Genomic DNA, 26,866 nt, shown 5'->3' on the forward strand with positions numbered 1-26,866 from the left:
CAAGTTTATTATTTCTCAAAAACTCATTTCTCCCTAGAGATCAACTCCTGCCTTTGATTTCTCTCTCTTTTAAGAGGATGACTTTACTCCTCGTCACTTAGACTTAAAAGCTTGCTACACCAATTCCTCTCTCTGTTTTACAAAGATCATTCTGGTGGTAGGACAGAATGCGTTAGGAGATGATACAAAATATAAGGGAGACTCTTTAGGAAACTGCTGCACTAATCCAGATGATGGAGTTTTAACCTACTCAGGAGTAATAGGGGGAGATGAATGGTGTGAGACAGACAAGGCAAGGCTGATCCTTTGGCTATGATAAGGTGAGATAATGTTGGAATGTGGGAGATGACTGTCACATTTCTGACTTGAGTATGTAGATAGATAGTGCTGCTTACTATCATGAGGACCTCAAGAAAAGAAAGAAGTTTCAGAGGGAAAATAGTATGATGGACTGGGAGCATGTTGACTTTGAGGAGCCTGTGGGGCTCTGAGGGAGTTCTGCAGTGTGGAGTTGGATATTTAGAACAGGGGCTTTCACACACAGCTTATAGTGGTAGATAAGGATGTGGACGAAATTGTCCAGTCAGAAGACCAAGGGAAAGAAAAAGCAAAGGGGCAGTAAAGGAAACTGAGCTGCAGTGTTCAAGATGGAGTTGAGGGAGAAACCGTGCTGGAATAGCCAATGGGTCGCCCTTGGAGAAGGAAGAATCTAATATGAGAATCAAGTGTGGCAGGGTAGAGCAAACACTGGACAGACACTTGGCGATTATGAGGTTCCAATAACTGTAGGGTGAACGCAGGCCTAGCGCAGACAGAAAATGTTCCCAGAAATACTTTACAATTTGAAACTTTTAGACTTAAGTTTAACAAATCAAACTTCCGAGATATAATAGTCCTTAGTATGGTTTACACTATAGCTTTTATGCTAATACTCTACAAACATTTATTCTCACTCTGGCTTTTTGGAAGGTTTACATTGAGTGTATAAGGGCACATTAATTAGTATAGAGTGGATTTTTTAATACTTGTCAAGAACATCAGATTTATTATAATCAGGTGCATAGAACTGTTCTAGAAATTTGACTTTGAAGTGAAATCAGTCTAAAACAATTTAAAAATCTATTTAGATTTCATTCTTAGAACCTGTTTTTCCATGGTATCTTAAAGTTTTAACTTTTACATTTTAGTTTTACTTAGCTGTTACTTTTAAAAATTACATCAAGGTGTATTGTATATATTTAGACATGTTTTAGTCATTAAAGCACCTAATGTAGGTAGTTTTTATTCCTGAAATCTATGTCTTCACATTATCTCTTATACATTCATTTTGATCCCTCAGCTTTGGTATACAATTTATCTTTTAGTATAGAAATGTTGGGTTCTTTCATCACAATTACAGTCATTCGTCTGATAATCCTGTGAGTCAATCTACACCAAACAAGAAGCTCATATCAAACTCCTGGCAGGTTTAGTTAAAATTAAAATTCATGCTCAACTGTAGAGATTGTCAAGTGTGGAAATAATATTTGTCCAGCTGGACAGCTTTCTTTTGTAGTTGCTAAATGAAAGTTGAGATTCTGTCTGCTTCTTGAAAGCTTCTGTGTCATGAAGGTAATTTGGACTGTTTGTGGTTTGACAGGGATTATTAAAATCATATGAAGTGAAGGGAAGCAAGTGTGAGAAAGCAAAATTGACACTGACACTCTCTATTATTTGCAGCTTGAATCATGATGACTATGTTGATATGATAGATTCACTGCTGAGATATGTTAAGCAGCAAATAAAGTAAAAAGCAAGCATAGTGATAAATTTTTAGATTTAACATGAAGAAATCCAATACTTACTTTCACTGATTGCCTTTTAAATAGTATTTTTCAGGTCATTTCAAATTTGCTTTAACCAATAACAAGTTACGTTATTGAATTATAGAATTAGACAGTGTACTGCAAAGGCAAGATTAAAGAAATAGACCACATGATAAAAATAATACAATTTTAAAACTAAGTTTTAAAAGAATACAATTATTTAATTATTTTTTCTTAATTAAACTAGAAAGCGTTTTAAGGCATCCCATTCAAATTTTATTTGATAGCGTAAATGTTAAATCCTGATTTTTCATTACAAGTATATTTTCTTACCATTCTCAATTTCTAAAAAATAGTTTGTTGTTAGAAGGGACTTAACAGTTTAAGCCGTAATTGTAGATGACCTTTTTCTGTTTAAAGATAATATACAAATTATGTTATCATAGTTATATGTTGCCTACAAATAGTATTACGAACACTGATAAAGTCAATGCCCTCTATGAGTGTGATTTTCAGCTAAAACCATCCTTAGTAGAGGGAGTTATAGCTAGGAAGCTATTTCAAGATGTCAGTTAAGGATAGTAATAGTAGAAAAATATAATTAAATATAAAGAATTATATGTAAAACAAAAACAAGGTAAAGAACCTAGAGTTGTCCTATGCATTATAGAAATCCAGTGAAATGATCTGATTTGGTTTGTAAAACAAGAAGTCTATTGCCAGTATGTACTGTGGACAGCAACCTGGTATTCTGTAATTTAGTTCAGTTCAATTCTAACACTAACTATTTGGGCTTAGTGCAAACTCCACAAGTTAAGGGCTCAGTCCAATGAGACTGCCCCCACTTCAGACATGAGCCACAGGTAGGGTCTCCAAGGGATACTGACTTCTGCTTGGCTGACTACAAATTTGGGGGTTCCTATAACCCCCCTCTAGTTTATTCTTTGGTATGATTTACAGATCTCAGGAAAGCACTATACTTCTAATTATAGTTTTATTAAAAGCATACACTCAAGAATGGCCAAATTAAAGAGATACATAGGACAAAGGAAGTGGGGCGGAAAATGAGGGGCAAAATATGTATTTTTATTATACCACAAGGTGTGAGTCCTAGAGGCCATATAAGAGGGGTTTTTTCTTTTCTTTTTTCAGCAGGCAGGAAATAACATCAGTTTGGATATACTGGTAGCAGACAGAGGGAGAAGAATTTGAGAGTATTTGGTGACCATTAAGGGCACTGGAGAAAAAGGATTAAAGAATCTGGTGACTATTGAAGACAGGGGTCAGCAAATGTTTTCCATTAAGAGACAGATAGTAAATATCTTAGGGTTTACAGACCATATATAGCCACTGTGTAATCTTTTGTTTGTTTTTATTTTTACAACTCATTAGAAATATAAAAACCATTCTTAGCTTACAGGGCATGGAAAAAACACCGCACCATCATTTGCTGACACCTCATACTAAGGTACTAGGGCAAGGGAGGGGGTGATTAGGTAGGTGGTGACCCCATAATATATGAAGAAAAGCCAGATTTGGGAAAAGGTTTTGAATTAAACTTTGAACATGTTGAGTGCAAGGGACCTTTGAATCAGTGAAGTGAAATTGTCTAATAAGGGCTCGGAAATATGTGTGGGGTTCTGGAAGAAGAACTAAGTTTAGAGATACAGACTGAATTTTTATCATCAAGATAATAGGTGAAAAGCATGTGGAATACAGTGAATACCAAGAACGCCAGCATAAAATGAATAAGAAGAGAAGAGGAAGAAAGATTTTTCATTTTCCTTCCCAAGTCAGGCAAGGGGAAAGGAAATTTGGGAAGACTACACAATGAGAATTAATAGGAAAAGTTGTTTCTAAGGTACAAGGAGGAGAAAAATCCAATTAAGAAAAATAAAACAAAATTTTTAAAATTAAAACTCTTCAGAGAAAAACACAAATCTACTCTGGTAAAATTATATGAGAAGAAGGCAGTAGCTTTGAATGACAAATGCTCAGGGAAAGTATTTAAAATGAGAAGCAGGTCTAGAAAGATCCCTGTGGTGAATATCAGTGTTTAACAATGGAGATGAGAGAGGAGCCAATCAAGATATTTATTAGTTTAATAAAAACTACTTTGGTTAATTTAAGAAAAAAAAAGAAAGAAAAAGTGGTTGTTGGCAGTGCACTTTCTCTTGGAGGGCTGGAGTTAACTTGATCAGTTTACCGCCAGTGACTTTCTTTCCCTTCCTTCATTCCAAATTTCAAAATTCATTTTGAAACTTGAAATAATATGAATCTGACACTTAAGCATGGGTCAAATGTTTAACCCTAGAACAATTAGTTATATGACTAGGAAAGGTGGATGAGTCCTCTAGCATAGAAATGGACAGCATTGTATATCTGTGTATTTCAGATTAAAAAGAAGAAGAAATTTTGTGAGCTTGCCAGCTACCAAAAGTGGGGACTCTTACCCAGAGCACATGAATAAATGTGTGAAAGACAAGTAGAGAACTGGGAACCCATAATACTTAGGAAGATTGGCAAGAAAGGAGACAACTTCAAGGAAGAAGTAGGTATCAGTTCCAAATAGTGCAGAGATTAAGTACGATAGGGACTGAAAAATATTTTGTCAGCTTCAGTGTAAGGATAGAAGCAGAATCCAGATTGCTCTGGGTTGAGAAATGAATGAGAGGTGAAAATATAAAATAAGGAACTATGGATTGTGATTTTAATGTGCTGGGCTATGAAAGGAAGAGGAGGGTGTCCAATGGTGGGTTTTGTTTGTTTCTAAAAAGCAAGAAACTTGAACTTGTTATAGTCAGCTGGAAGGGACATTGATACTATAGTACATGATAATTGATGGAGCAAAAGCTCCAGAAATCATAAAAGAGTATTTCTTCTTTTTTTTTTATAAAGGGAGATAACCTTTTTTTTTTTTTTTGAAAGATTTTTATTTACTTATTTTTTTAGAGAGGGAAGGGAGGGAGAAAGAGAGAGAGAGAAACATCAATGTGCGGTTGGTGGGGGTCATGGCCTGCAACCCAGGCATGTACCCTGACTGGGAATCGAACTTGCGACACTTTGATTCGCAGCCTGTGCTCAATCCACTGAGCTACGCCAGCCAGGGCATAAAAGAGTATTTCAAAGGAGACATTTATCCATCAAATTAATGTTAATAACATTATTAACATTTAAGAGAACAGTATCACATTAATATGGCTAGCTAATTAATATTAGTAACATTTCAGAAGAAATTCTTAAACCCTTGAACCATACTTAAAAAACCCTAAATCTTTTAGAAGTACCCATTTATATACAAAATACATGCTAAATTCAAATTATTCTAATCTAGTTATTAAAACAAAGTTCCTTAAAATGTAATTGATATCTCACAAGCTATGTTTGTTGTTATTCCCACTTGATACATAGTACAACTGCTTTTTTAAAAGTGCTCCATCTCTTAAACTTTCTATTAATGCAGATGTACTATTTTCTTAGTAAAATTACTAAGATTTTACTACACTTGCAACTTCATTAGTTAATCATTGCTTCCATGATTTGTGACATTATTTAGATCTAATCTCAAACTATATGATAATTTCATAACTTTAAAATCATGTGAAATGTTTGCATGCAAAGTTATAAAAAATCAAGAAATTAAAATTTATTTTCACATATCATAGTTTAACTGTTACAGTAAAGCAAGAGATGGCTAGGATTGCATATTGAAAACAATAAATAGTTATCAAAATGAAATATTTTCTAGAAAGAGAAATGCATTGAAAACTAAAGAAAGCACTGTCAGATTTGGTGTGTAAAGCATATGACAATTAATTCTGTTTACTTGTCAAACTACAATAGCATATCCTGACGATCCTGTCAATTTCTACTTCATACATACACATATATACCGGTACATCACTAATATAGGAGCTACAATGAAATATTTTGTATTTTATTAAAGGGGATTTTAATAGCTGTAGTATGTTAATGTGAGCAGTTATGGGCTCTATATTAATAGTCTAGCCCATATAATTATAATAATAATAACTTTCGCAATTATTTATGGAAAGGGTAGCAGTCTGGAGGGAAACCTAATATACAGGTGAGAGTTGAAAAATGAATAGAATAACAAGTTTTTTATTTTCTAATACAAGACTTTAATGCATAATGTATTCTAAATGACTGTCAACAAATTGAGATCCCCATGAGTTGCTTCTCAGTCTTCTAGGGAAGCTAAAATATTAAATTTTTAACTTCTAGTTAGTAACTGATTGAAAGAAATGAATTACTGACAACTCTGAAGCATCGCAATGGAAGATCTATCCTTAAAAAAAAAAATTGGAGGGGAGATTATATAGCTTTCACAGTGAAGAAAATTTATAATGGTTTTAAGGAATGCAGTCAAATATATAAGCCAGTAAACAAATCAACACATGTAAGAGGTAAAATAATTTTTTTAAAACTACGGGTATATACAGAGAGACATTTTATATTTAGCATTGCGATTAAGGACAGATGTTGAAGTGGCCTGAATCCCAACTACTTCCTATGTCAGTGACTTTGGGCAAATCATGAACCTCTCTATGCCTCAGTTTCCACACCCTTCATATGGAGATTATAATTTTGTCTTTGTGTGGGGGGATTGTTTTATTTTGTTGTTCTTTATTATTTATTTGACTTTAACTTTTTATTGAATTCATTGGGGTGACATTGGTTCATAAAACCATACCCGTTTCAAGTGTGCAACTAAGTAACACCTCGTCTTCACACTGCACCGTGCACCCATCGTCCCAAGCAATGTCTCTTTCTGTCTCATTTTTGTCCCGCTTTTTCCATCTCCACCTGCCTCCACCCCCTTTTCCTCTGGCTACCACCACACTGTTACACTGTTGTCTATGTATATGTGATATGCATGTGTGTGTGTATGTGTGCGTGACTGTGTTTTGGGGGGTTAATCCCTTCACCTTCTTTCATCCAGTCCTCTATCCCCCCTCTCCTCTGATAGTTGTCAGTCTGTTCCATGTATCCATGCTTCTGTTTTTGTTTTGTTCATTAGATTCCACATGTAAGTGAAATCATATGGTGTTTTGTCTCTTTCTTACTGGCTTATTCCACTTAGCATAATAATCTCTAGGTCCATTCATGCTGTTGCAAAAGCTAAAATTTCTTTTTTTCTTTTTTTTACTGCCAAGTACTATTCCATTGTGTGAATGCACTGCTTTTATATCCACTCATCTATTGATGGACATTTAGGCTGTTTCCATATCTTGGCAATTGTAAATAATGGTGCAATGAACATAGGGCTACATATATTCTTTTGAATTGGTGCTTTGGGATTCTTTGGATATATTCCCAGAAGTGAGATTGTTGGGTCAAAAGGAAGTTCCATTTTAAATTTTTTGAGGGAATTCTTTAATGTTTTCCACAGTGGCTGGACTAATCTGCATTGCCACCAACAGCGCACAAGGGTTCCCTTTTCTTTCATCCTCACAAGCACTAGTTGTTGGTTGATTTATTGATGATGGCCATTCTGAGAGGTATGAAGTGATATCTTATTGTTGTTTTAATTTGCATTTCTCTGATGATTAGTGATGTTGAACATTTTTTCATATGCCTATTGGCCATCTATATGTCCTCTTTGGAGAAGTGTTTATTGAGGTTCTTCATTCATTTTTAATTGGATTTTTTGTCTTCTTGGTGTTGAGTTTTGTAAGTTCTTTATGTATTTTTCAAATTAACCCTTTTTAAGATATATCATTGGCCAGTATGTTCTCCTGTTCAGTGGGTTCCCTTTTCATTTTGTTGGTAGTTTCTTTCACTGTGCAAAAGCTTTTTAGTTTGCTGTACTCTAATTGTTTATTTTTTCCTTTGTTTCCCTTGACCAAGTAGATGTATCGGTAAAAAATATTGTTACAAGAGATGTCTGAGATATTTTCTTCTAGGATTTTTATGGTTTCATGATTTAACATTTAAGTCTTTTGTCTATTTTGAGCTTATTCCCTGTGTATGATGTAAGTTGGAGGTGTGGTTTCATTTTTTTGCATGTCCCTGTCCAATTTTTCCAATACCATGTATTGAAGGGACTGTCTTTACTCCATTGTATGTTGCTGCCTCCTCTGTCAAATATCAATTGACCATAAAGGTGTGGGTTTATCTATGGGTTCTCTGTTCTGTTCCATTGATCTATCTGCCTGTTCTCATGCTTGTATCATGCTGTTTTCATTACAATGGCCTTATAGTATAGTTTGCTATCAGGTATTCTTAAGATTGCTTGGGCTGTTTGGGGTCTTTTGGGTTCCATATAAATTTTTAGAACATTTTTTCTAGATCTGTGAAATATGCCATTGATATTTTAATAAGAATTGTATTGACTCTATAGATTGCTTTAGGTAGTATGGGCATTTTAATGATGTTAATTATTCCAATGCATGAGTACAGTATATGCTTCCAGTTATTTGTATCTTTCTTACCTTTAAATTATATCTCAATGAATGAGTTCACTAACTTATATAAAATTTTCTAGATTTAGTAAACATTAAATTTTGAATTATATAATGTTGGCAGGACTTTGTGAATGATACAGGAAGATTAATTTGTAGTTAGATACAAATGGGAAAGTAAAAATGAACCAGGCCAGAAAAGGCTTGTTCAGTTTAAGAATGATGACATGATTAAAGTTAATTTTCACTTTGCTTTTAATCAGATCAGCAACTCAAGCCAAACCAACAATACAAAGAATAATACAAATAATATAAAAAATACATAAGGATATATGATGCTTGTGAAGATATGATTTTCTGATGTTGCCCTTTTCCTTCTGGAGGCTCATGTCCAAAGTCAGTTGGTCTCAGAAATCTTTTATTGAGGAAGAGTGTGCCAAGTCAGAGTAGCTCAGAAACATGGGCTAGTTGCTTCTTAGAATATTTTAGGCAGCTGGGATTTTGGGGGTGGAACAGCAGTGCAAAGCAGCTATCTGTTGGGAACTGCCCTGCCTGGTTTCAGAAGCTGTAATCCCCCATGGCTAAGGCTGAGTAAAGGACCTTGGGACCATAAGCCACTTAGGAGACAAAGCTTATTTTCCTTGTAGGGGCACCACCTCTGCCTCCTTTCTCTTCACGCTGCTTGGCCCCGGGCGGATGACTGGTTAGCCAATGATGGGTAAAAGAGGGACGACCTAAGACAGGCATGGTTGTGAAGGGGCTCTCAGGGAAGGACTTGGAGGGCTATAGAAAAAGGGGGTGATGGGCCCTCGCCCCTTGGCTTGGACATAGCCCGAGTCTTCTTTCTGTCTGAAGGAAGTCTCCTAATCTTTTGGCTGCCTTACGTCCCCTGCCTGACTTAACCCTGAAACAATGCCGGAGGTGGGTACAGCCCTGTGCTGGAAAGGGTGAATTCTCTAGGGCAATTAGGCCTAAGAAAGAATGCATAAAATCCTATGAAACCTACTTTGCTAATACCCTAAATTTAAATGATAAGGGTCTAAGCATGAAATGAGTTTGTTCCCCAAAGTTTTATGGCCCTTTAACTGTCTGACCCTGACTCAGAATAAGTCCTCAGAGTTCTTTGAATGTTATCTGTTGTTTAATCATTTCTGCCTGATGGTGATTGATGAGCTTTACATATACACGCTGTATTCCTGTGCAAATTGAATCCAATAAAAGCTTGTCAAGGCAAGGGTCCAGGTGCTCCTCTTGAGAGAGTGGCCGAGGTGCTCCGAGGCTTTTCTCCTCTTGAGAGAGAAGCCACACCATCCCTTTTCTTCCATAGGACTCGGTAGTCCATGTGAATTTGTCTCGTCTCATCCATAATGCCACAGACCCCAGGAGCCAGGATCTATGTCATCTATTACTATAAAAGAATGTCTGGATTCCTCATGTTTTTTTAAACATATTATTTCTTGCTAAGCTATAGGTATCACTTTAGCTTTCTACGTGATAGTCCTGGGGAAGGAAAAGGAGAAGAGTTAAAAAATGGATCTGAGAGTCCAAGATACAGGAAAAATGATGCTATTGACAAATGAAATAGTCTACTGGAAGAGTTAATTTAGGGGGTTTAGGAATATGTACTTCTCTTATCATTTCTTACAGAATGCAACAAATTTTTAGCTAGAAGAAACCTTAGAGCCTATAAATCCATTCACTTCATTTTATAAATGGGGAACGTGAGTTCCATCCCTCTGAGTGACTTACCCAAATACACACAGACATAGCAGAACCAGGATCAGGACTCAAATCCATTGATTCTTTGTTCAGTACTGTTTTGAATTAAATGTTTTACCATTCTGCAACATTTGGAACTTGTTGAGTTATAGGTAGAATGTGTAGTTAATTTTCAGTTAATCAGAACACTCTACTCCCTTACCATGTTCTTTACTAGTGTTTATTTTAAGTGAGACAATGATATTGAATAGTAAGACCTCAGGTGAGTCAGAGCCGGTGGCAACATTAAGTCCACAGTCTGTGCACAGAAGGTATATGACGCCCTCACTGTGTTTTTTTGCAGAGGAAATATCACATGGTCCTATTGTTTCCCTTTACTAACTCATTTGCAATGTGGATTTCTTCCCAATGGTTAGTTTTTCAATCTTCTTTCCAGTCTTTTCTAAGCATTTATTAGTTGGTTATAAGAAAAGTGGCACTCTGCATTTTTCTTATTGAAGAACCAGAAAAAAGATAAGGACTTTAACCATTACATGTGTTTAAATTAGAAAAAAAGAGAAGACCATACAATAGAAAAGTATCATTTTAAAATACATTAAAGGACAAGTGAGATTTCAAAAATTTTTTTAGGGGGGAGCTTTCTTTTGGTCACAAAAAGTATGAAATTTTTTATTGCTTTATTATAATGTTTTCTGGCAGTGCTTATAATGTGTTCATATTTTATTATAGTCACTGTTCTTAGAAATTTATAACTCAATTGTTACAATTTGCCTGTGGCTGAAACATGATCTACAGATGTTTGACTTAGATATATTTCTTCAAACATAACTCATATTTAAAGGCAATGATTAATATTTGATTGGATGTTTGTACATGTTTGAAATATTAAGCACTGTGTTTTCAATCATATACAAAAAAATAATCAGACATTATAGGAGAATGAACATTTAAAAACAATATTATAATGGCAATTTCAAAAATAAAGTTATTGTACTTTGAAGAGCTATAGCTCCCATTTTTCATTGATCATGGATTAGGATAATAGACCTCATTCGTTATGTCATATTATTGTTGTCTCCCTGATGACAATTTAGTATTTGGAAATATAGAAACATAAAGAGGTTATAAAAGGTGTATCTTGGGACACAACTTCATGGCCTCTTCTTTTTCCCCCCCTAAATTTTATAGTTCCACCTTTCTTTTTTAAAAAAAAGATTTTATGTATTTATTTTTAGAGAGAAGGGAAGGGAGGGAGAAAAAAAGGGAGAGAAACATCAATGTGTGGTTGCCTCTCACATGGCGCCCCCACTGGGGTTCTGGACCACAACCCAGGCATGTGCCCCAACTGGGAATCGAACCAGTGACTCTTTGGTTCACAGGCCCACGCTCAATCCACTGAGCCACACCATCCAGGGCTTTTCTACCTTTCTGAAATAACCCTGGAGTATTTGCCAAATTATATTGGTCCCTCAATAATTTACTTTTCTGTTGTTGAGGTCATAGTTATGTTTTACAAAATAGCAGGTGATCTTACTGGCTCCCTTTTTTATGTCTTTATTCTTTTTACTGCCACTGTTCCTTGTGAGAAGAGACTGTCCAGTCTCTCTGTGCTCTTTCATGATGCCCAGCAATGGAAGAAATACTGTGGGCCCATGGAGTGCATGTAAGGAAACAGGAGATTGGTGTCTATACTCATGCCCACAGTCTTGCAGGGATCACTGCCAGTCTAAAGAGAAAACTTCCAAATCCAAGATTCAGCATTGCTTACTACAGTCTACTCTCCATTATTTATCTTTTATTTCATCCTGTGCATCACTATTTACTTGGGTTAATTTTCTTATCTTGTTGATAATATTTTACCCATCATATTTTTTTTCACACAGCATATTAAACTTTCTGCCTCTTTACCTAAAAGGTGACTCTTGTTTCTCTTATCATTCATCACCTTGGAACTGTATAAATATGGAAGCATCATAGATTTATACCAGTCACATGAAAACTCTGACCCGTCATCATTCTGGTGCCCTATCATTGGTATCAAATGACATTCCTTTAATGCATTCTCTGTGTTTATTGATTAACTTTTCCACAATGGTTAGATAGAGAAAAATAACACAACCCTGTAGATAGGGAATCCTTGAAAATCATGATTACCAGCCTTATCTGAGTGCTCTACATGTTGCAGTTTACTATTGTTTTACTCCAGACCTGATTTCAGTGAAGAATGTAACACACACATTCAGTATCAAAATAATACGATTTTTTTTCTTTTAACAGCATTTGCAAGCACAGATAATATAAAAGGTTGGTGAAATGGTAGTAGTCAAGAGATATTTAGGATTTGTGTAATTTTTTAATTGGATTTTGAAAAAAATGATAAACACCATTGGCAAGAGAGAATTATTAAGGATTGAAGATGTTTCAAATAAAGAGAGATAGAAAATGTAAAGTAAAAAATCATAGCCCCCTGAGAGCAGGGGTAATTGTTTTTTAAAGTATTTTTACCAATTATATATGAAATGATAAGTACTTATTGCAAAAACAGGAAAATGTTAAGTATTAAAAAAGTCAGTAAAAATTAGCCATAGTCTAAATATCCAGGGACAACCATTCTATATTAACCATTTTGGTTAATATAATTTCTAGGAAAATATGTTTTATATGCAGTAAGTGGTTAATTTCTCAAGATACGAGCATCCTCAAGTTTTAGAGCCAAATAGACAGGGGTGCAAACTGTGTCCCTGACACTGATTAGCTGTGTCACATGGACATGCTAATTAATCTTTCTGAGCCCAAGTTTTCTCCTCTATAAATTAGGATATGAAGTATTTGTAGAGTTATTATGAGAATTAACGAAGATGATGTATAAAAATATCTTGTACAGAGTGCATGTACAACAAATCATATTGCTATTTTGCTATTATATTTAAGCTTAGTTCTATACATAATTTCTTAAGTTTGGAATGTGTTATATGAATTAATGAGGCTTTATAGTATTGAAAAATTGGTACAATTCTGAAACAGTATTGATACTGTAACTTGTAACTCCTTATAACAAAGGGGTTTGCTATGAACAAAATATTTACAAAGTTGGAGTTCTGTATAAGAACCCTCAGCCATCAAATCTTTTTATTACAAAAGTGAATTTTTTTTGGCAACAATTTTTGAATAATTCATCATCTGAGGAGTTAGACTACCCAACATTATTTAAATGTATGCAAATATAAAAACAATTTATTATTAGTAATGATGGCCATTGGATTTAGAAATGACTGTTCTGATAATAGCTGTAGATAGTTGAGCTGCTAGGGAGATATGAAGATATCAAACTTATTGATTATATAGAAATATTGAGGCTTTGGTATTCTAAAGAAGTGTAACTTCTGATGGACATGAGATTTCCTACCATTTACCTTATGGTTTTTTTGTTTTGTTTTAGCCTGATTTCAATTTAATATTTATTATGGCAAATTATAGATAAATATTTGTTTTTAAATGAGAAATTATAACGTCTACTGCAAAATGCTTTGAATGAGAAATATCCAAATGTGTTAGGATTTAGCTATTTTATTTTAAATTTTTTAAGTATATTTTGTTGATTATGCTATTACAGTTCTCCCAATTCTTTCTCCCCCTTATTCCTCTCTGCCTGGCAACCCCTCCCACCCGCATTTCCATTCCCCTTTAGTTCTTGTCCATGGGTTGTACATATAAATTCTTTGGCTCCTCCATTTCCTGTACTATTCTTAACCTCCCTCTGTCTATTTTGTACCTACTATTTATGCTTCCTATTCCCTGTACCTTTTCCCCCATTCTCCCCTTTCCTACTGAATACCCTCCATGTGATCTCCATTCTGTGATTCTGTTCCTGTTCTAGTTGTCTACTTAGTTTTTGTTTTTTAGGTTCAGTTGTTGATAGTTGTGAATTTTACTCACATTTTACTGTTTTACTGTTCATAGTTCTACTGTTCATAGTTTTAATTTTCTCCTTTTTCTTAGATAACGCCTTTTAACATTTCATATAATAAGGGCTTGGTGATGATGAACTCTTTTAACTTGACCTAATCTAGGGAGCCCTTTATCTGACCTCCCATTCTAAATGATAGCTTTGCTGAATAGAGTAATCTTGGATGTAGGTTCTTGCCTTTCATGACTTTGATACTTCTTTCCAGCCCCTTCTTACCTGTAAGGGGTCTTTTGAGAAATCAGCTGGTGGTCTTTTGGGAATTTCTAGGTAACTCTGTGATTTTCTCTGGCTGCTTTTAAGATTCTCTCCTCTTTCATCTTGGGTAATGCAGTTACGATGTGTCTTGGTGTGTTCCTCTTTGGGTCCAACTCATTTGGCATTCTCTGAGCTTTCTGGACTTGCATGTCTATTTCCTTTGTCAGATTGGGGAAGGTTTCCTTCATTATTTGTTCAAATGACTTTTTAATTTCTTTCTCTTCCTCTTCTTCTGGCACCCCTATGATTCAGATATTGGAATGTTTAAAGTTGTCCCAGAGTTTCCTAAGCCTATCCCCATTTTTTTGAATTCTTGTTTCTTCATTTGTTCTGGTTGAATGTTGATTTCTTCCTTATGCTCCAAATTGTTGGTCTGAGTTTCGGTTTCCTTCCCTTTACTGTTGGTTCCATGTATATTTTTCTTTATCTTATTTTGTATAGTCTTCACTTCTTCCTTTATTTTGAGTTCATACTCAATTATTTCTATGAGCATCTTGATTACCAGTGTTTTGAGCTCTGCATCAGATAGGTGGTCTATCTATTCATTGTTTAGTTCTTTTTCTGGAGTTTTGATCTATTCTTTCATTTGGGTCATTTTTCTTTGTCTTGGAGCACCTGTCACATTGTCAGGGGCAGAACCTTAGGTATTCATCTTGGTGGGGCAATTCACTTTGATGCGTTGTGGCACTCTATGTGTGGGAGGGGTCAAAGAGGGAGCAATGCCAGTTGCTTGGTTCTCAGTCTGCTTTTGGTCACTTCCCCCACTACCCACAAGCAAATTGGGCCCTTCTGCTGCTGATTCCTGGGTGGGTGATTTTGTTAATGTTGTAGGAAGGACCCTATGGGTCCCTCAGTAGACTCTCCTGTTTGAATGGGAGTTTCTCCGGCCACTGCAACCCCCACAGATTTTTATAGCCAGAGGTTTTGAGGCTTTATTTTTCCCTCACTGAAACCCTGGGTTGTGTGGTCTATCTTGTTTCCCAGTTGTTTTTCCTGGTTTATCTGCACATGAATGTGGGACCTCCCAGTCCACCAGCTGCCACCTTGCCTGCCCGGTCCAGTCTGCTGGCTACCACTTTGCCACCCATCCTCTCAGCCCTGGCTTCCCATCTCTGCCCCTCCTACCAGTCTGGGTGAATGTTTCTTTAGCTTCTTTGTTGTCAGACTTCCATACGGTTTGATTTTCTGGCTGTTATGGTTGTTTTTTTGTTTTTAAATTTGTTGTTGTCCTTCTTTTGGTTGTGCAAGGAAGCAAAGGATATCTATTTACAACTCCATCTTGGCTGAAATATTGAGTTAGCTATTTAAAAATATTATATCTATGCTGTGGGGGAGGCTGAGACTTTCTTCTACCCTCAAGGTTCTTTCTGCTGGTCTAATAATTAAATCCACATAGGACAGATTAACAAGAGAGAATAACCAAATGTAATATATATGCATGCATGGGAACCCCCATGTATTCATATGCACGGGAATACATGAGTGATTCCAAGTCAGAAAGGGAAAATGAGGTATATATGACATTCTGAGCTAAGGATCACCTTGGGGCTGCAGAGAGGAGGAAGGTCATTGCAGGATGATAGGAAGAACAGATCTTGAGTAATTAGTAGTTTGTCCTGTCATATAGGTAGGTCAAACCAGATTATCTCTATTATCTCTTATGGGCAAGGCCTTAATTCATATTTTTCTAGCTAGTTGGGTGAAAGTCAGGGGGTAGAAATTTGTCTTCAGATGGCAGGACCTTTGGTGTGTCAACGCAAGAAATGTCCAAATCTGTAAGAATTTGTATGAGTTTATTTGAGCTAAAGTGACGGCAATTGCCAGGAAGCAAAACCTCAACAGATTGAGAAAATGCTCCGGAAAATGGCTGTTTTGTACCTTATTTTATGCATTACAATCAAAAGAGGATGCATAAGTGGGTTACATAATCTCCATTGGTGATTGGTTAGGTAGGCAGAAAAAAGCAAAGCAGGGAAACCTCTGGGATTGGATAAAAAAGAAAATGATAGACACATACTTGTTTACACAGGTGGGTACAGGATAGTTAACAGTCATGATAATGACAGTAATGAGGGGATTTGTGGTCTCCCTCTGGTGTGGTGCCTGTGCTTTGAGAGGTCCTGAAAAAGGAAATATTACATTTCAAAGGTGTGTTATCAGGAGATGCAAAAGGACAATAGACAGGCTCATTTAAGGTAAAGATTGGCTTTTGTCCTGGAAGATTCCAACCTGCTATAACTCGCTTTCAGTTAGAAAGGTTTTAACTCCAGACCATCCTATGTGGTTACTTTAGGTCGCTGAATTTGCAAGGCCTTCATGCAAGTCTCCCCTGAGCTGTCAGGTTTGATGGGTGGCCCCTTTCATCCAAAGTTGCCTCTAGCTCAGAATAGCCCACAAACCAATGAGCTACATCTTGGGGTGACTCTTTTAAACCACTATAGTTCTTGTTCTATATTTGGAACTAATTGAATTTACAAATGACAAATCTTGTGACACTGTAGACTTTTACATAAAAACATTTTAATTGTGTGTTTTTCTTTTAAAATAGTATCTTTGAAGTAAAGTGAAAGCTTTATCCTCAGACTAATTATTCATTTTAGATAGGACTTGGAAATCCTCAGCTTTGCTTTCTCCCACCTCCCTAATCTGTCACCACTGGACTCAATGTAACCCACTCATGCGTCTTCTATTTGATTGTAATATACAAAATAAGGTGCAAAACTGCCTTTTTTCCAGAGCGTTTTCTTAATCTGTTGAGGTTTTGCTTCTTGTCTATTGTTGTCGCTTTACCTCAAATAAATTCACAAAAATTCCTACAGGTTTGGATGTTTCTTACGTTGACATTTTATTATAGTATAATAAATTAGCTGAAACTATTAATAATTAAATAATTAAAGATGATGAATTTCATTAGTATTATAGCCTCTACAAAACTTTTAAGACAGTTTTTCAAGTAGTATTGTGCTTTACCTAACCTTCTTTTGTTAATATTTACGTCGTATGTACCTGTTATCATTTAATGTTTAAATTTATCATTCATTTATACCATCAGTCATCAAAATATTTTATAAGCACTATTTTATGTCCAAAATAACATATCCCTAGATAAAACAGTTCATATGTAACAGGGTACAGAGCATGGGTCCCTTGAAAGTAGAGGAAATCCTCAGTCCTGCAAAAGTCGGGGAGGGGGGGCAGAGAAACAGCTAAAAGTACAATGTTTAAGGCACCTGGCATAACAAAGGCAGATTAACAGCTCTGCCATCCTGAAGGGAAGAAGGCTGCTGCCTGGGGCAAAATTGTGTACTTGACTGTAAGAACAAGCTCCAATGGAGTGACCCCTCATATAGGGGGCAGAGGTAGGGGAGCTCATACAGAGCCTGCTTGAGCTATGGGGGTGGATATGCACCCAGTTGCCCATGTATCGCTGGGAACTCTTGCCCTGACTTAAGATGGCAGCCAAAAGAGAGTCAAAGACACTGGGGAGCTGACAAAAATGGTGGACACTAAGGTGCCATAGGAAGAGCCAGATGTTCGGTCACAGAGGAAGGTCTGAGCCAAGCATTCAAATTATAGTGGGCCAAGTAAGAGGAGGTCTGAAGGGAAGTTTGCCACAAGTTCAGGAGTCTGACACAAAGGAGGTTGGGAAGTCTGCCTGGAGGTCTAGAGGCGAAGGCAACAGAGCTGGTGGAGCTGCAGGGATCTGCAGAGCACACAGACATATGGGAGATGCTTGGAGCTACACTGTGACCAGGAGACCAGGACTTAAGGAGAAGTCACTCTCTGGGTATGGAGTCTCTTGGTACGGGACTTCAGAACTTGATGCAAGTTCTCTTCCCCTGTGTTTTTGACATTTGGATGTTCTGGGCTTTTGGCCCTGCTCCCCACGTGGCTGGGAGCACTCATGGGACCAGGAGATGTGGGGCCCATCAGGGACTTAGACCTAGCAGGGAATGGGGGCCCACTCTTGGAGGCAGGATCCCACACTTGGTTCATGTGCCTCCCTGGGCTCCACCCTCTGTAACAGGGTAGCACAGCAGACGGTTTCCTGAACTGCTACATAGAGACTGATAACAGTACACCACAGATACTGAAGGAGAGAGCTGTTGCAAGAGAATGGCGACCCTGAAAACCATAGGTGCACATTCTAGAGATGATGGAGATCCATTTGCGTGACTAGCGTAATGACAGATAAGGAAATGGGGAATTTCCGGGCCTTTCAAGGAGCAAGGAAAGTTCTGGGTCTCCTGGGAGAGAGGACTTTGAGCAGGAATGCTCTCAGCAACCCCCAAGGTTGAAACCCTGTTAATAAAAACCTATTTCCTTTGACACACATCATTGAGTCATGTGACTCAAAGGTGCTGAGTGGCCAAGCCCCAGTTTGCATGGTTACGCACACTTTGTACCAACTCTGTCTTTCTTAGCCTATCCCATTGCCCTGATCTGCTTGTTCATATAGCACTACTCACCATGTGCCCTAATGTGCTAAACAGATAAAATATATCTGTTTATGTGTTTTTAAAATCTACTTCCCCACTGGAATAAAAACTCCATAAAGGCAAGAGCTTTAAATTGTTGCAGCTATATCCCCAGCTTGTACAGCAGTGCTTCTTCTTCCTTATCAACCATTTAATAAACGCATATGGAATGAATGGATGAATAATGCTTTGATAGCGGGAAAGTAGGTATCTTTAAGGAGTAGCATATTTAAATTTTATTTATCAATACATATGCCAGAGAGGAGAATTTTCTGCCGTTTCCATATATAAACAGGGACAGGAGATGAGACTTGAGCAATTCTGAGGTTACAATTTCTAGATCAGTTTGAAGGAAGGTGTTAAAGTCTCTCTCAACCACTTTTGTTCACAGTGGTCTGTGAGGTTTTGTGATTTCCTTTGTAGCTCTTGGTACAGTGAGAAGCAGCATGATGTTTGTTAGTAGTCTCTGAGGGGTGCTGTTTTGTTCAGCATTCAAACTATTGAAAGGTGTGAAAATGAGGTCACACCTCATGAAAGTTAAATAACAAAACACTTTACCCAGCTTAATAATATCCTAGTTCTTCTACTGCTGTATTTCATTTTACCTAAAGTGGGAATTATTGGTTTTGATTTACTGTCACAATTTAAGATAGGTTTTTTCTTTATTATGGTGTAACTAACATGTTTTTTATTCTCGTTCCTCAGAATGGATTGGGGAGATGAATATTCCCATAATTCTTTTGACCTACATTGTTTGTTAAATTCACTTCCTGGAGACTTGGAGTTTAAGCAGATCTTCAGTGACATTGATGAAAAGATAGAACAAAATGCTGCAAGGTAAATATTGCTAATTATTTAAAGCAAGTTGGTTTTATGTTCAATTTACATGAATTTTACCTACTGTTTCCTACTGTTAGATGACTTTAGGTTTTCATTCGCATTAACTTTGCTGAAAAAAATTGATGAGACCTTCCTCCCTAAATTTTAACGTGATTTACCTTATCTGATTAGTACTTTAAATAAAACTAAAAAAAGGCACTGCCTTCAAATAGATAAATTAAAGTTTATTGAATTGCTATTAATGATTTCTTAGATTTTGCCAATATTGTTGGCCTAGATATTCATTAATATGCTTAGAATTAAGCATTCTTATCTGATGACTAATGCACAAAATTTTTAATTTGAAATTAATGTATTGAAATAAAACAATGGTATAATACCATGAATTGTTTGAGTTGCTGAAAACAGAACATTAAAAATTATTTGTATGTGTTGGGGGAAAGCCCTAAACGCTTAAATTCTGGATTGATTCCAAAGAACTGGCACGAAGCCCACCTTTACTCAAATTCATAAGAGCTTTAATAAGAGAAACTTGCATACATGGGCAAAGCAGTTGCTATTCTCAGTGGTAGCCAGGAAAAATCCTCCTCCTCTCAGGACTGGGTCCCTTTTTATAGGGGGCTAATAGTAAAACCATATAGTCATGTAGACCATCAGAAAGAACTATACATTCCTAAGATAATATTAGGCAGTTATCAAACTTTATATATTCACTAAACTCCTTCCTGGGAGCATGACGTTGCTTTGGGTAGAATTCCTGTTTTCTGGGTAGTCAGCCAAGGCTGAAGCTACAGAGAGTTAAGATTCCAACATTTCCCAAATGCCTTTGCTGCTGGAGCCATATTGCATCTAAAGTGAGTTCTCCTGCTATATGCAAAATTTGTCATTTTAAGCCTCCTTCTCATCATTTACTTAGGGGAATAGAGACTCCACAGTAAATTATATTAGCCTTCCTTACCTATTGCAGAAGTGTTAAACACTGAGGGAAGCTGGGACAGCTAAGTAATTTCCCACTAATACATGTTCTTTGATAGAAAGTTCTTTGTCTTTATATGTATTTCTGAGCCCTGAAGTCAAGTCAGTTCAATTATTTAAATCCTTTTGGTCAAAAGTTCTAATAATTAACCTCATATGGGTTACAAATATGCAAGCCACAGTAAAAATTTCTATTGTGCAATAACAGTATTTCCTTTTTTAAAATTTTAACATATTGTTACACTGAATTGTCAAAGAACTGAACCAAGCAAGTGAAATGTTCCTATGATTCTCAAGTTTTATATGAGAATACAGTTAATTTTTATAATTATAATAATGAATATAGATAACAGATTCAAAAGATAGCACATTGTTGGGGAATTATAGTAAAGACAAAGTGTCCTCCCATCCCTGAAATCCTCTCCAGAAAGTGAGAAGAGAAAGAAAACACTTTTATTATTCAATAAGCATTAAACCAGAATGCAATGCCCACCATGGGCATTTTGCTAAGAGATTCCAAAGACAGAAAGGAATCTCACCCCTTCATGTAACTGAGTAGCTACAACCCAGTACATATATGTTTTCATGGTAACTAGTCCTCAAACATAGGATTTCACAGTAGGTTTTTTCACACATAGTTTATGCTAATTTTATCATGGTTAAAAAACACCTGTGTTAGCTATTTGGCTTTATCATGAGGAGAAACAAACTTGACATATCTTTGTGGTAAGAAGTCATTTTGTAAATTAGAACAACACAGCCACTGAAGTAGCCTCCTACACTTCCACACAAACTGGGAGATAGGGGAGCTATCTCCCTTGGTAGTTTGTTTGCATTTGGAAAAGGTGGCTCCCAGGTTCTTAAGAAAGACAGTTCTGGCTAGGAAAGTTGACAGAAGGCCTATCTAGTCTTCCAAGGGATACATGTCAAAGAGATGGAAAAGTGCTTACGATTACAAATTTCAAAGCTAAATACTTTAAGAAAAAGGAAAAAAGGGAACCCCTTTTCCTTAAAACAGGAAGAATTAAGTCTCTTATTTGTAATTTGTATTTGCCCTTAATCTGCATTTATATTTTTATTAATTATTTTGTTGTATTTTTTCATTGTCATTTAACCCCCTTATACTGCCTTCCTGCAATCACCACACTGTTGCCCATGTCCAAGAATCCTTTTCTTCCATCCCTCCACTCGCTCTGTCCTCCCACAGAGCTGTCAGCCTGCTCTCTTTGTATGAGTCTGTCTCTATTTTTTTTGTTCATTAATTCAGTTTGGTTCATTAGATTCCACATATGAGTGAACTCATATGGCTGCTTCCATATCTTGGTGATTATAAATAACATTGCAGTGAACATAGGGGGGCTTATATTCTTTCCCATAAGTGTTTTGGTTTCTTCGGCTAAATTCCCAGAAGTGGAATCACTGGGTTAAGGCAGTTCCATTTTTAATTTTTTGAGGTATCTCCATACTGCTTTCCACAGTGGTTGCACCAATCTGCATTCCCACCAAAAGTACAAAAGGGTTCTCCTTTCTTCACATCTTCGCCAACACTAGTTGCTTGTTAATTTATTTATGACAGCAATTCTGACCACTGTGCGGTGATATTTCATTGTGGTTTTAATTTGTATTTTTCTGATAATTCGTAATGTTGAAGATCTTTTCATTTATCTATTGGCCATCTGTATGTACTCTTTGGAGAAAGGTCTTTTCAGGTCCTTTGACCATTTTTAAGTGGATTGTTTCCTTTTTTTGGTGTTCAGTTTTATATGTACTTTATACATTTTGGATATTAACCCTTATCAGATGTATCATTCAATATGTTCTCCCATTCAGTGGGTTGTCTTTTTATTTTGTTGATGGTTCCCCTTGCTATACAAAAAGTTTTTAATTTGATGTAGTCCCATTTCTTTATTTTTCTTTTGTCTCCCTTGCCTAAAGAGATGTATTAGAAAAAAAAAATGCTACAAACAATGTCCGAGATTTTACTGTCTGTTTTCTTCTAGGATTTTTATGGTTTCAGGTCTAATGTTTAAGTCTTTAATCCATTTTTAATTTATTCTTGTGTGTGGCATAAGGAGGTAGTCTAGTTTCATTTTTCTGCACACATCTGTCCAATTTTCCCAGCACCATTTATTGAATAAGCTATGTTTAGCTCATTGTATGTTCTTTATTCCTCTGTCAAATATTAATTAACTGTAGAGATATAGATTTATTTCTGGGCTCTCTATTGTGTTCCATTGATCTGTGTGCCTGTTTTTATGGCAGTACCATGCAGTTTTGATTATTATGGCCTCATAGTATTGTTTGATATTAGATAGTATGATTCCTTCAAATTTGTTCTTTTTTCTCATGATCACTATTGCTATAAGGGTCCTTTTGTGGTTCCATATACATTGTTTTAAATATTTGTTCCAGTTCTGTGAAATACATCATTGGTGTCTTGTTAGGAATTTCATTGAAGCTGTAGATTACTTTGGATAGTATGGACATTTTACTGGACATGATGTAATTCTTCCTATCCATGAACTCTGTATGTGCTTCCACTTATTTGTATCTTCTTCAATTTATTTCTTCAGTGTCCTATAACTTTCTGAGAATAGGTCTTTTACACCCTTGGTTAATTTATTCCTAGGTATTTTATTCTTTTGGAATCAGTTGTGATTGGGATTGTTTTCTGAATTTCCATTTTTGTTAGTTCATTATTGGCATATGAAAATGCAACTGATTTCTGTATATTAATTTTGTATTCTGCTTCTTTGCTGAATTCATTTATCAGTTCTAGTGGTTTCTTGGTAGAATTTTAGGGTTCTCTATGTACAGTATCATGTCATCTGTAAATAAAGACAGTTTTACTTCTTTCATTCCAATTTGGATGCCCTTTATTTCTCCTTCTTGTCCAATTGCTATGGTTAAGATTTCCAGTACTGTGTTGAGTAAGAGAGGTGAAAGCAGACATCCCTGTCTTCTTCCTGATCTTAAGGGGAATGCTTGTAGTTTTTGTTGATTGACTATGATGCTGGCAGTGGGTTTGTGGTATATGTTTGGGTATGTTCCCCTCATTCACACTGTGCTTAAAGTTTTTATCATAAATGGGTGCTGGATATCAAATGCTTTTTCTACATCTATTGATATGATCATGTGGTTTTTTTTTTTGTCCTTCATTTTGTCAATATGGTGTTTCACATTTATTGATTTGTGAATGTTGTACCAACCTTTCATTCCTGGGATAAATCCCACTTGATCATGGCATTTGATCTTTCTGATGTATACTGTATTTGGAATGCTACTATTTTGTTGAGTATTTTAGCATCTATGTTCATCAGAGATATTGGTCCATACTTTTTTTAGTGTCTGTCTGGTTTTGGGATTAGAATAATGTTTGCCTTGTAAAATGAGCTTGGGAGTCTTCTCTCCTCTTGAATTTTTTGAAATAGTTTGAGATGAAGAGGTGTTTGTTCTTAGAATGTTTGACAAAATTTACATGTGAAGCCATCTGGTCCAGGGCTTTTGTTTGTGGGAGGTTTTTGATTCCTCCCTCAATTTCACTAAGTATAGTCTGTCTATTTAAATTATCCAATTCTACCTGATTTAGTTTTGGAAGGTTGTATGTTTCTAGGAATTTACCCATTTTGAACAGGTTGTCCAGTTTGTTGGCATATAGTTGTCCATAATATTTTTTTAAAGATTTTATTTATTTATTTTTTAGAGAGAGAAGGGAGGGAGAAAGAGAGAGAGAGAGAAACGTCAATGTGCGGTTGCTGGGGGTCATGGCCTGCAACCCAGGCATGTACCCTGACTGGGAATCGAACCTGCGACACTTTGGTTCACAGCCCGCGCTCAATCCACTGAGCTACGCCAGCCAGGACTCATATTTTCTTACAATCCTTTGTGTTTCTTTGGTTGTCAGTTGTTATTTTTCCCCTTTCATTTCTGATTTTACTTATTTGAATCCTCTCTTTTTTTCTGGCTGAGTCTGGTTAAAGGTTTGTCAATCTTGTTTATCTTTTCAAAGAAGCAGCTGTTGTATTCATTGATCATTTGTATGTTTTTTTTAGACTCTGTTTTGTTTATTTCTGATCTGATATTTATTATTTCCTTCTCATTTTGGGCATTGTTTGTTTTTCTTTTCAAGTTCCTTTCAGTGTAAAGATAGATTGTTTATTTGAGCTTTTTCTTTTCTTGAGTTGGCTGTAATGCTATGAATCTCCCTCTTAGGATTGCTTTCCCCGCAGATTTTGGGTTGTTGTGTTCTCATTTTCATTTGTTTCAAGATATCTTTTGATTTCTTCCTTGATTTTGTTGTTCACTCATTCATTGTTTAATAATGTTATTTAGCTTCATGTCTTTGTGTATTTTTCAGTTTTCTTTTTATGACTGATTCCTAGTTTCATGGCATTGTGAACAGAGAAGATGCTTGGTATGATCTCAGTCTTCTTAAATGTTTTGAGACTTGTTTGTATCCTAACATGTTGTCTATCCTATTAAATATTTCATGTGCACTTGAAAGGAATGTATAGTTTGCTGATGTGGGGGTGAAATGCTCTGCTAATATTATTTAAATCCATTTGATCTAGTGTGTCATTTAGGACCACTATCTCCATGTTGATTTTCTGTCAGGAAGAGCTATCCATTGAAGTCAATGGGTTGTTAAAATCCCTAACTATGGCTGTATTTATATCAACCTCTCCCTTTATGTCCATCAAGATTTGTTTTACATATTTAAATGTTCCTATGCTGGATGGCCAAATGCTTACTAGGGTTATATTCTCTTGTTGGATTATTTCCTTTATCATTATGTAGTGTCCTTCTCTGACTATAATTATAACCCTGCTTTGAAAATCTATTTTGTCACATATAAGTATTGCTACCCCTGCTTTTTTCTCCTTTCCATTTACATGAAATCTCTTTTTCCATCCCCTTTCTTTTAGTTTGTGTGTATCTTTTGTTCTGAGGTTGGTCTCTTGGAGACAATGTATATGTATATGTGTATATATATGTGTGTGTGTGTGTGTGTGTGTGTGTGTGTGTGTGTGTGTGTATATATATAGACAGAGAGAGAGAGTTTTATTCTCTTATCTATTCAGCTACCCCACATCTTTTTAATTAGAACATTTATGCCATTCACATTTAAAGTGATTATTGCTAGATATGTATTTATTGCCATTTTATTTTTAAACTATTTTCCTGTGTTTTTTTTTCTTTTTCTTAAAACAAGCCTTTTAACATTTGATGGAATCTTGGTTTGGTGTTAACAAACTCCTTTGGCTTTTTCTTATCTAGAAAGCTCTTTATTTCTTCTTCTATTTTAAATGATATCTTGGTTGTAGGTCTTTGCTTTTCATCACCTTGAATATTTCATGCCAGTCCCTTCTGGCCTGAAATGTTTTGTTGAGAAATCAGATGACCATCTAATTAGAGCTCCTTTGTAGGTAGCTAACTGCTTTTCTCTTGCAGTTTTTAGGATTCTGTCCTTGTCTTTAAGCTTTGCCATTTTAATTATGATGTGTCTTGGTGCAGGTCTCTTTGGGTCTGTCTTGTTTGGGACTCTCTGCACTTCCTGGATGTGTATGTCTTTTTCATTCACCAGGTTAGGAAAGCTTTTGATCATTATTTCTACAAATAGGTATTGATCTCTGGCTCACTCCCTTTTCCTTCTGGTATTCCCATCATGCAGATGTTGTTACACTTCATGATGTCCCCAAGGTTTTTAAAACTCTCCTCATTTTTTAAAATTCTTTTTCTTTCTGATGCTGTACTTGGGTGTGTGTTTTTTTTTTAAAGATTTTATTTATTTATTTTTAGAGAGGGAAGGGAGGGAGATAGAGAGAGAGAGAGAGAAACATCAATGTGCGGTTGCTGGGGGTTATGGCCTGCAACCCAGGCATGTACCCTGGCTGGGAATTGAACCTGGGACACTTTGGTTCCCAGCCCACGCTCAATCCACTGAGCTACGCCAGCCAGGGGGTGTGTTTTTTTGTTTGTTTGTTTTTGTTTTTTTATAATTTGTCTTCCAAATCACTGATTTGATCTTCTCCTTCATCTGACCTACTGTTTATTCCTTTCTGTGTGTTATTCATTGCAGATACTGCATTCTTTATTTCTGACTGCTCCTCTTTATGGTTTCTATGTTCTTTTTCATGTTGTTGAGTATTCTTATATCATTATTCCAAACTTTATATCTAATAAATTGCTTACCTCCATTTTTTTTACTTCTTCTGGAGAAGTCTCTTGTTCTTTCATTTGGTGTGTGTTTCTTTGTCTTCCCATTTGGCTGCCTCTTTGTGTTTGTGTCTATGTACAATTTTAGGTAAATCTGCAAAGACTGGTGAAGATCTATGTCAGACGCTGCCTGTGACTTGCCCTGGGCAACCTGTTTGGACTCTCAGTGATCCACAGCTTGTGGCT

General features: G+C 36.1%; 1 protein-coding gene across 6 annotated transcripts in view; it reads left to right on the forward strand.

Annotated features, from left to right (window-relative positions):
* Positions 1–26,866, forward strand: part of KIAA0825 (KIAA0825 ortholog) — a 398,694-nt gene that overhangs the window by 30,160 nt on the left and 341,668 nt on the right. For 5 of the 6 annotated variants that reach the window (XM_045848391.1, XM_045848397.1, XM_045848392.1 and 2 more), the window contains one exon: positions 19,355–19,486. In XM_045848391.1, coding sequence (XP_045704347.1) covers positions 19,356–19,486 — 131 coding nt within the window. In that variant the 5' untranslated portion in view covers position 19,355. Of the gene's footprint in view, positions 1–19,246; positions 19,260–19,354; positions 19,487–26,866 lie in introns of those variants that run through there. The other variant, XM_045848395.1, reaches the window with a different exon arrangement.

The sequence above is a fragment of the Phyllostomus hastatus genome, unplaced genomic scaffold (genome assembly GCF_019186645.2).
Source record: "Phyllostomus hastatus isolate PE091 unplaced genomic scaffold, TTU_PhHast_1.1 phas_contig_58, whole genome shotgun sequence".
NCBI lineage: Eukaryota > Metazoa > Chordata > Mammalia > Chiroptera > Phyllostomidae > Phyllostomus > Phyllostomus hastatus.